The sequence below is a fragment of the Malaya genurostris genome, chromosome 1 (genome assembly GCF_030247185.1).
Source record: "Malaya genurostris strain Urasoe2022 chromosome 1, Malgen_1.1, whole genome shotgun sequence".
In the NCBI taxonomy this organism is placed as follows: Eukaryota; Metazoa; Arthropoda; class Insecta; order Diptera; family Culicidae; genus Malaya; species Malaya genurostris.
In genome coordinates this window covers 10485577-10497554 of record NC_080570.1, presented here as the reverse complement: position 1 = coordinate 10497554, position 11978 = coordinate 10485577, and the positions used below count along the sequence as shown (strand labels likewise).

The window sequence follows — 11978 nt, the reverse complement described above, 5'->3', positions numbered from 1 at the left end:
TTGTATTTGGAATATTATATATTAAAAAAAGAAGAAACTAAACGTGACCTCCGAAACGATTGGACGGCAAGATGCACAATATCGACTAGTTAATAGTACTTTGTAGCGAACGTCACTCGTCGATCCTTTTTAACCTTTTCGTATAAGACCTGGGCAGGCCACTGATCCGGACGGAAGAACCTTTCGACTGGTTGTATGGCATAGAAAAAGTACGTCTCCAGCGTCATCAATTCCTGGTACAGGAACTGGGGCCGGTTCTCCACAACTCGGGCACACTCTTCCAGCACTAGCCGAAAATTATCCGGTAGTCCGTCGACAATCTGTTCATCGAATGTTTCAAACGAAATGACTTCCCCGCGGCCAAAAAACCGCACCCAGTAATCGTAGCTTGGAGTCAGCAGATGAACGGAACTCATCATCGGCAATTTTCTGTTTGATTTCTCCGCCGCTTGATTCGGTGCGATTTCGTCCGACAGTTGCGAGAACATTTCTTCGGAGTGATTAGAAAACGATTCATTTTCCTCGACTGTATCGGCAGCAGCAGATGATGACTGCTGTTCGGATTGATCTTGAACAATTTGTTCGGTTCGTTGTCTTTCGATTTCGTTGCGAATTATAATTTGATTCAGTAGTTTTTCATGAGTTTTTCCTTCTTGGGCATGTGGTTTCTCTGGGGGGTCCCACTCATCATCATCGCAATCTTCTGCGTACATGACCGGATCTTCGTTTAGAAGCTGCACGGAGACAAAAACGTGTATCGGTGTAGTGTCGGTAAATTTGAACAATTTCAAAGCTGAAGGCACCTTTTTTGCAATCAAACGAATTTGATGATTGGAGAAAAGAAGATACTTTAAATCTGTTAAATTAACGAAAGGTGACACGATCCGATTGGTATGATCGACAGACATGAAGTTCGGTATGTGAACTTTCCCATCTTTGTTGTACGCCAACAGAAACTGTTCCAGGTAGGATTTGTAGGGAGTCAAACTAGGCTCGAATTCTATATCTGATCGACAGTCACGGGAAGACCCGTGCCGGTGGTGAGTGTCTACAATGTTTGTGATAACGTCTTTGATTTTTGAAAGCAGCACCTTCTGTCGAACGTGAGGATCCCGGCACGAATCTACCATACGTCTTTTTCTCATTGTGTGATCTATAAATATATCAGCATCTTGATCAACCCCTTCTTCGTTGGCCACCTGCCGGTTGATAGCATTGTTGATTTGACCCAAAATAACGCGCCTCATTTCTACATAACGGATCCATTCGGTAAATACAAAGACGGAAGTGTCGAACAGTCCTAGGTTGGAGATAGTGCGATTCAATTTAGCTGCAGATTTTGACATTTTCATTTCACTGGTGCCATTAATCCCGAACAGCAATTTTAGAACAAACAAAATAAAAGCCATAGCTCGGCCTTCGTAGTTCGGTAACTGGTTGGGTCGAAATTCTTGCATTTCCGGAGGAAATGCGGACATGATTCTTTTTATATAAACAAGTAAATCCATCGGCAGACAAAGCTCTTCCAGATATCGACGACAAAGTTTCAGCAGATCCGGTGTTTTTGGTTTAACGTTCAGAAACTTTGCCAAATCCATAACCGACTCTCGAAGTTCGCTGTGCATCATTGCTGTAACACCCTTATGAAAAACGCTCAATGTTTCCTTGTAACAACTTGGATCCAGTTCCTCAGGTAAATACTGCATCACATTTTTATGCGGCAGATGATGTTCTCGGTAAAAGCGTATCAAATCTGCCAATTGAACATCGCTTTCGATGACATTCAATCCCAAAGCCAGAAACGTACTCAGCAACATTCTAGTCAGGTTCTCAGCAAAACCGCCGTGAAACGGCCCACCTGCTGGCTGAACCACCAGTCCGAGACAAGAACCTTTTCAGGAGAATACCTGCTAAACAGCTACCGAAGCGCCACCTACCTCTGATAAATAAAAGCTGGGATTTCCCCCACCAGCTAAGGGAGGTATTCAGTAAAAATTAATTTAAATCGTTGTCGATGCGCCACCTAATGGTCCTTTTAATGAATTTTATCAGTATGTTGAACAATTATTAAAACCAGAAAATAAATTCTCGAGTAAATAAACATAACTACAAGCGTGTTTATATTTAATAACTTTATAAATCTACCATACGTACGAACATACTTCGATTCGCAGTTTCACTGTGCCGTATAATAGAAAGATAATAAATCACATTTAATCAATATTGTATGACACCTACTCGTTATTTCAATTTCGCAGATGTTGCAAATTTATCGGTAAGTATGCAAACAAATGTATTAATCCTAACAAAAAAAAGGTTAATGTGAAAAAATACGCCCGCTACCATTAAAAAAATATTTTCTACCCAGAAATATCCTCATTCTATGATACTTAATCAGCATTATGTCCAATTTTGAGCTCCCAGATATGGGTCAGTCGGAAGATATTCAATGAACAATATGAAATCAGTGGAGGTGGTCATGGGAAAGAATAAGTGGATGGAAAAAAGTTGTTCGGGACTACAAAAAACACATTCTCCACATATTAAAATTCTTATTCTGTAATACTTGATCTACATTCTGTCCAATTTTGAGCTCCCAGATATGGGTCAGACGGAAGATATTCGATGATCAATATGAAATCAGTGGAGGTGGTCATGGGAAAGTATAAGTGGATGGAAAAAAGTTGTTCGGGACTACAAAAAACACATTCTCCACATATCAAAATTCTTATTCTGTAATACTTGATCTACATTCTGTCCAATTTTGAGCTCCCAGATATGGGTCAGACGGAAGATATTTAATGATCAATATAAAATCAGTGGAGGTGGTCATGGGAAAGTATAAGTGGATGGAAAAAAGTTGTTCGCGACTACAAAAAACACATTCTCCACATATCAAAATTCTTATTCTGTAATACTTGATCTACATTCTGTCCAATTTTGAGCTCCCAGATATGGGTCAGACGGAAGATATTTAATGATCAATATAAAATCAGTGGAGGTGGTCATGGGAAAGTATAAGTGGATGGAAAAAAGTTGTTCGCGACTACAAAAAACACATTCTCCACATATCAAAATTCTTATTCTGTAATACTTGATCTACATTCTGTCCAATTTTGAGCTCCCAGATATGGGTCAGACGGAGGATATTAAATGATCAATATGAAATCAGTGGAGGTGGACATGGGAAAGTATAAGTAAATGGAAAAACGTTATTCGGGACTACAAAAAACACATTCTCCACATATCAAAATTCTTATTCTGTAATACTTGATCTACATTCTGTCCAATTTTGAGCTCCCAGATATGGGTCAGACGGAAGATATTCGATGATCAATATGAAATCAGTGGAGGTGGTCATGGGAAAGAATAAGTGGATGGAAAAAAGTTGTTCGCGACTACAAAAAACACATTCTCCACATATCAAAATTCTTATTCTGTAATACTTGATCTACATTCTGTCCAATTTTGAGCTCCCAGATATGGGTCAGACGGAAGATATTCGATGATCAATATGAAATCAGTGGAGGTGGTCATGGGAAAGTATAAGTGGATGGAAAAAAGTTGTTCGGGACTACAAAAAACACATTCTCCACATATCAAAATTCTTATTCTGTAATACTTGATCTACATTCTGTCCAATTTTGAGCTCCCAGATATGGGTCAGACGGAAGATATTCGATGATCAATATGAAATCAGTGGAGGTGGTCATGGGAACGAATAAGTGGATGGAAAAAAGTTGTTCGCGACTACAAAAAACACATTCTCCACATATAAAAATTCTTATTCTGTAATACTTGATCTACATTCTGTCCAATTTTGAGCTCCCAGATATGGGTCAGACGGAAGATATTCGATGATCAATATGAAATCAGTGGATATGTTCATGGGAAAGAATAAGTGGGTGGAAAAAAGTTGTTCGGGACTACAAAAAACACATTCTCCACATATCAAAATTCTTATTCTGTAATACTTGATCTACATTCTGTCCAATTTTGAGCTCCCAGATATGGGTCAGACGGAAGATATTCGATGATCAATATGAAATCAGTGGAGGTGGTCATGGGAAAGTATAAGTGGATGGAAAAAAGTTATTCGGGACTACAAAAAACACATTCTCCACATATCAAAATTCTTATTCTGCAATACTTGATTACATTCTGTACAATTTTGAGCTCCCAGATATGGGTCAGACGGAAGATATTCCAAAATTATTGTACGCTAATCCCATGCAACGGCTCTATCGAAACGCCATCTTCTTGTGATTTCTTTAACTAAGCCGGATTTCCCCCACCAAATCAAAAATGAAAAATTCTGTTCGGGACTACAAAAAACACATTCTCCACATATCAAAATTCTTATTCTGTAATACTTGATCTACATTCTGTCCAATTTTGAGCTCCCAGATATGGGTCAGACGGAAGATATTCGATGATCAATATGAAATCAGTGGAGGTGGTCATGGGAAAGTATAAGTGGATGGAAAAAAGTTGTTCGGGACTACAAAAAACACATTCTCCACATATAAAAATTCTTATTCTGTAATACTTGATCTACATTCTGTCCAATTTTGAGCTCCCAGATATGGGTCAGACGGAAGATATTCGATGATCAATATGAAATCAGTGGAGGTGGTCATGGGAACGAATAAGTGGATGGAAAAAAGTTGTTCGCGACTACAAAAAACACATTCTCCACATATAAAAATTCTTATTCTGTAATACTTGATCTACATTCTGTCCAATTTTGAGCTCCCAGATATGGGTCAGACGGAAGATATTCGATGATCAATATGAAATCAGTGGATATGTTCATGGGAAAGAATAAGTGGGTGGAAAAAAGTTGTTCGGGACTACAAAAAACACATTCTCCACATATCAAAATTCTTATTCTGTAATACTTGATCTACATTCTGTCCAATTTTGAGCTCCCAGATATGGGTCAGACGGAAGATATTCGATGATCAATATGAAATCAGTGGAGGTGGTCATGGGAAAGTATAAGTGGATGGAAAAAAGTTATTCGGGACTACAAAAAACACATTCTCCACATATCAAAATTCTTATTCTGCAATACTTGATTACATTCTGTACAATTTTGAGCTCCCAGATATGGGTCAGACGGAAGATATTCCAAAATTATTGTACGATAATCCCATGCAACGGCTCTATCGAAACGCCATCTTCTTGTGATTTCTTTAACTAAGCCGGATTTCCCCCACCAAATCAAAAATGAAAAATTATGTTCGGGACTACAAAAAACACATTCTCCACATATCAAAATTCTTATTCTGTAATACTTGATCTACATTCTGTCCAATTTTGAGCTCCCAGATATGGGTCAGACGGAAGATATTCGATGATCAATATGAAATCAGTGGAGGTGGTCATGGGAAAGAATAAGTGGGTGGGAAAAAGTTGTTCGGGACTACAAAAAACACATTCTCCACATATCAAAATTCTTATTCTGTAATACTTGATCTACATTCTGTCCAATTTTGAGCTCCCAGATATGGGTCAGACAGAAGATATTCGATGATCAATATGAAATCCGTGAAGGTGGTCATGGGAACGAATAAGTGGATGGAAAAAAGTTGTTCGCGACTACAAAAAACACATTCTCCACATATCAAAATTCTTATTCTGTAATACTTGATCTACATTCTGTCCAATTTTGAGCTCCCAGATATGGGTCAGACGGAAGATATTCGATGATCAATATGAAATCAGTGGATATGTTCATGGGAAAGAATAAGTGGGTGGAAAAAAGTTGTTCGGGACTACAAAAAACACATTCTCCACATATCAAAATTCTTATTCTGTAATACTTGATCTACATTCTGTCCAATTTTGAGCTCCCAGATATGGGTCAGACGGAAGATATTCGATGATCAATATGAAATCAGTGGAGGTGGTCATGGGAAAGTATAAGTGGATGGAAAAAAGTTATTCGGGACTACAAAAAACACATTCTCCACATATCAAAATTCTTATTCTGCAATACTTGATTACATTCTGTACAATTTTGAGCTCCCAGATATGGGTCAGACGGAAGATATTCCAAAATTATTGTACGATAATCCCATGCAACGGCTCTATCGAAACGCCATCTTCTTGTGATTTCTTTAACTAAGCCGGATTTCCCCCACCAAATCAAAAATGAAAAATTATGTTCGGGACTACAAAAAACACATTCTCCACATATCAAAATTCTTATTCTGTAATACTTGATCTACATTCTGTCCAATTTTGAGCTCCCAGATATGGGTCAGACGGAAGATATTCGATGATCAATATGAAATCAGTGGATATGTTCATGGGAAAGAATAAGTGGGTGGAAAAAAGTTGTTCGGGACTACAAAAAACACATTCTCCACATATCAAAATTCTTATTCTGTAATACTTGATCTACATTCTGTCCAATTTTGAGCTCCCAGATATGGGTCAGACGGAAGATATTCGATGATCAATATGAAATCAGTGGATATGTTCATGGGAAAGAATAAGTGGGTGGAAAAAAGTTGTTCGGGACTACAAAAAACACATTCTCCACATATCAAAATTCTTATTCTGTAATACTTGATCTACATTCTGTCCAATTTTGAGCTCCCAGATATGGGTCAGACGGAAGATATTCGATGATCAATATGAAATCAGTGGATATGTTCATGGGAAAGAATAAGTGGGTGGAAAAAAGTTGTTCGGGACTACAAAAAACACATTCTCCACATATCAAAATTCTTATTCTGTAATACTTGATCTACATTCTGTCCAATTTTGAGCTCCCAGATATGGGTCAGACAGAAGATATTCGATGATCAATATGAAATCCGTGGAGGTGGTCATGGGAACGAATAAGTGGATGGAAAAAAGTTGTTCGCGACTACAAAAAACACATTCTCCACATATCAAAATTCTTATTCTGTAATACTTGATCTACATTCTGTCCAATTTTGAGCTCCCAGATATGGGTCAGACGGAAGATATTCGATGATCAATATGAAATCAGTGGAGGTGGTCATGGGAACGAATAAGTGGATGGAAAAAAGTTGTTCGCGACTACAAAAAACACATTCTCCACATATAAAAATTCTTATTCTGTAATACTTGATCTACATTCTGTCCAATTTTGAGCTCCCAGATATGGGTCAGACGGAAGATATTCGATGATCAATATGAAATCAGTGGATATGTTCATGAGAAAGAATAAGTGGGTGGAAAAAAGTTGTTCGGGACTACAAAAAACACATTCTCCACATATCAAAATTCTTATTCTGTAATACTTGATCTACATTCTGTCCAATTTTGAGCTCCCAGATATGGGTCAGACGGAAGATATTCAATGATCAATATGAGATCAGTGAAGGTGGTCATGGGAACGAATAAGTGGATGGAAAAAAGTTGTTCGCGACTACAAAAAACACATTCTCCACATATCAAAATTCTTATTCTGTAATACTTGATCTACATTCTGTCCAATTTTGAGCTCCCAGATATGGGTCAGACGGAAGATATTCCAAAATTATTGTACGATAATCCCATGCAACGGCTCCAACACGCTTCCATCATCCGTAACCGATGGAACACGCTTCCTTCATCCGTAACCAACCGATCGACCATCGACCTACTAGTTCGAAAATTTATCCCCTCGACCAGAGCCCACTGACGGACACGTAGTGCACCGTCCCATGGCTCGGCTGGCGTACCCACCCGATGCGAGCTCACCCTACGGACACGTAGTGGACCGTGCCGTGGTTGGCGCTTGCAAGGCAGGCATTCGAAAAGAAAAATTCCAAAATACCGCCTTCCGAGTGAGTTAGGTGTTTTCGAGCCACTGCATATATGACAACAGTCAACAGTTAACATTTGACACACCTGACCACCTTTACCCAAAACTTTCCCTATAGGTAGATTGGTGGCCAAAACTGGCCGACTTTATCAGGTAGCGAGAAAAAATAATGCGATCACACGCAGCACACCAGTCGAAACGTACACTACGGTTCCGTCACTGCGTCCGCAATGCGAAGCGATGTGTACGCTAGAGACCGAACCGCCTTGTACGGTACCATGGATGTGCATGCGTGACGGGGGTTAATTTTTTTCTGTTTCCTTTATTCCTTCATTCTATGCAGCCGATCTATGGGAACGTCTATGGACGGTTACGAGGTTTGTGTTTGCATGGATAGGCGTTAACCAGTCTCATTACGTGACACGGCACACCGGCCGACGGTACATATATACTGCGTGACTGTTGATGATGTCGATGATGTCGGACCAAAAAAAAAAATTTTTTCTCTAACAGCTAAAAAATTTTTTTTTCAGGTCTACCCAAATTTTAAAATTTCATGTCGATCTGATATTCGGATGTGAATCTTGCAAAAATTCGAGAACATTTTGTGGCACCCCTCCATGCGAACCCTAGCATGGTAGCGTAGAAGGTGGTTCCGCTGCTTTTGCACGTGCATGATGCAGCCGTTGGTTGGCCGGTTGCCACTTGGTCACATTTGTATGGAGCAAAAAATTTTTGCGCAGATTTTCCAAAACGGACTTCACGTTGTGAAAGTACGTCCCGAAACTACCAAAACGCACCATGTGTCGTTACGTTCGTTTACCATAGTAAGCCGTGACAACGATTTAAAAAAATGCCTCTCGGTACGAACCATCAACCATGGAGACGTATATGGGCGGTTCGCTGTCTATGCCCGCATCGATATGTGTTAACGGTTAACACACTGTATACATTAACTACGGGCATGTATACGGAAACGGTTTGCTGTATGTGCAACGCTGCTAGGTATTGTTAGCCATCGATACGTTTTCAATCAACCAACCAACCAACCAATCAACCTCTACCACCACCAATTTCAATCGAATACCTTAAACACTTGTGCACTTAATATTTTTTTACGACATATACTTTACCCAAAACTTTACTTCACTGAGTCGATGTGATCAACAACAGATGGGAACTTGGTCAAGTAACCCGGTTTGCACACTATACCACTGTGCACTGCTGACCTACCACCCCGTCGTAGGCAGCAGCGTGCATGTGGCCCGCTCTTTGATTGCATGGCACTCGGTCTTGGTCATGGGACCACACTGCCGGGTGGCATCACATTGCAACCGACAATAATCTCACCTGTTTCGTATGTATCCTCATTTGTTTATCATTCAGTGGTACCATATCCTTGTTGCGATGTAAACAACAGTAAACACACACTTACACAACACAACACAATCACTTTCCGTGAGTGCGTACGTGTGCATGCGTTCGGGTGGTGCGTGTACCGTATATGTTTACAACGCATTTTCCGCGTACGTGCCCGTGCAGTCAACGACAACACACAGCACAACACAACCTCCAAGCAAGGGTGGTCTTTTTTTTTACAAGGTGAAATGCATTTACGCACGGAGTGTAGGACTCTCCACAGGACTACCCAACTGTTGATTGGAACTCCCACTAAAACACCTTGGATCTCCAACCCTACCTCCCCGGCACCACCGCTAGGTATTACTTCGGGGTGGAAGGCCTCCCCAGATTTATGCAGAATGGGGATAAGCATCCTGCTCTCGAGGGATCGACCAGTTGAATGACGAGGTCGGTCCAGTGATTCCGGCTGGAGGGTAACTTCCGGTTCACAGGCGCCCTGACGATCCTAGCAGTTTTACGTACTACTCGTCTAGTCCCCGACGATGGATCTAGACTACTCCGACGAAGAGCTTCCCGGCGAAGAAGGTTCTCCCGGACCGACGTTTATTCGCTGATCCCTCTTGAGCCTACTACGGTTGCACGCGGCTAGCGGTCGCGGCTGCCTGTTGTTGATCCGCACTCCATTTCCGCTGCAATATGCTCGCAATTTGGGATGCCGCGGTCGACACTGCGTTCCAGTTCTCTACGCAGTGGCACATTCTCTGGATCAGGTTTTCCGGTGTGGTGTCCATGCCACATGCCTCCAGTAGCTCACTCCTTTGAGCCGCGAAACGGGAACATGCGAACAAGACGTGTTCAGCCGTCTCGATCTCGTCTGGGCAGCCAGGACATACAGGGGATGTCGCGTGGCCGAACCTGTGGAGGTATCATCTGAAGCACCCGTGACCTGTGAGGAATTGCGTCAGGCCGAAGTTCACTTCTACGTGAGGTCTATCTAACCAACTCGAGACCCTAGGTATGAGCCGATGTGTCCACCTGCCCTTGGTTGAGCTGTCCCACTCTTGTTGCCATCTGCGTAGAGAAGTGGCTTTGGAGGCCCTACGGGCGTTCCTGTCTCCTCGCATGCTATAGCGCTCCGCGTCTTCCTTCACTATCAGACCGATAGGCATCATACTTGCAACCACGCAGGCCGCATCCCTCGATACAGTGCGATATGCACTGATTACGCGAAGACACATCAGTCTATGCGTACTCTCCAGCATCTGTGCGTTGCGTTTCACATTTAGTGCCGACGCCCATACCGGGCTGCCGTACCTGAGGATCGAAACTGCCACTCCTGCCAGTAACCTTCGTTTACTGGAGCGCACAGGCGAGCTGTTGGCCATCAAACGGGAGAGCGCCGCGATCGCTGTTGATGCACGCTTGCAGGCGTATTCAACGTGCTTGCTGAAACTGAGTTTGTCGTCAAGCATCACACCCAATTGCTTCAGTGATCTCTTGGAGGGGATCACGCAATCTCCGGCGTGTACCAACGCCTCCTGTTCCGATTTGCGGTTGTTTACCACCATCACCTCTGTTTTGTGGTGCGCGAGTTGCTACGCAGCCAGTCCTCCACCAAGCAGATTGAGTGTGATGCACTCAGTTCGACCTCTTCGATGGATTCGCCGTAGACTGTCAGCGTGACGTCGTCCGCGAACCCGACTATCTTGACACCCGGAGGGAGCCTCAAACTCAGTACTCCATCGTACTTTATATTCCACAGGATCGGGCCCAAGATAGATCCCTGTGGTACTCCAGCCGTGATTGGAGTGCTACGTGTGCCTTCGTCGGTCTCGTAGAGCAATACTCGGTTCTGGAAGTAGCTTTCCAGAATCTTGTACAGCCCTTCCGGTACTCCTAGTCGAAGTAGGGAATCAGCAATGTCTGCCCAGCAAGCACTATTGAACGCGTTCTTAACGTCTAGCGTTACTACCGCACAGTAGCGGATTGCTCGTCGTTTGCGCTGTATAGCTACCTCCGCCGTGGTTACCACCGATGTTATGGCGTCCGCCGTCGACCTGCCTTTGCGAAACCCGTACTGTTGGCTGGACAGTCCTCCTGCCTCCTCTATGAAGGGGGCTAGCCTGTTGAGGATGATTTTCTCAAGGAGCTTACCGACAGTGTCGATCAGACAAATTGGTCTATACCCCTGGGGGTTTCCCAGGTTTCGGTAATAGTACCAATCTTTGCCTTTTCCAAATGTCTGGGAACATACGCTCGTCCAGGCATCTCTGTATGACCTCCCTGAACATGTCCGGTTTTGTCATTATAGCCGCTTTTAGAGCTACGTTCGGAATACCGTCTGGCCCCGGGGCTTTCTTTGTATCGAGCGATCTCGCCGCAGTGAGCAACTCCTCGTTCGTCACCTTTTCAACTTCGTTCGCTGGTAGCGGAGCTGGCTGCCAGGGGGACGTGTCGTGGTGGGGAAAGAGAACCGTTATGATTTCCTTCAACCTCGCCGGACTACGTTCAGGGGGTGCTAATGCCCCTCTCGTTTTGGCCATTACCATCCTGTAGGCATCGCCCCATGGGTTGGAGTTGGCTCCCTCGCATAGCTGGTCGAAACAGGCTCTTTTGCTTGCGCTGATGGCCTTGTTTAGTGCTAACTTCGCCGTTTTGAACGCCGTGTTCCTCTCCATGCTCATCTCCGCTGATCGAGCTCTTTGCATCCTTCTTCTAGCCATGAGGCAGGATGCGCGAAGGCGTGCAATTTGCTCGTTCCACCAGTAGACCGGTGGTCTGTTGGTCGTCGGTTGAGCCTTTCTAGGCATCGTCGCGTCACACGCCC

At 42.9% G+C, this 11978-nt stretch overlaps 1 protein-coding gene across 1 annotated transcript in view; it reads right to left on the bottom strand.

Annotated features, from left to right (window-relative positions):
- Nucleotides 1–11978, bottom strand: part of LOC131440340 (TATA box-binding protein-associated factor RNA polymerase I subunit B) — a 30512-nt gene continuing 18534 nt past the window's right edge. Inside the window, exon 4 of the mRNA XM_058611594.1 lies at nucleotides 1–1891. Within this exon, the coding sequence (XP_058467577.1) occupies nucleotides 90–1891 (1802 nt within the window). The 3' untranslated portion in view covers nucleotides 1–89. The remainder of the gene's footprint in view (nucleotides 1892–11978) is intronic.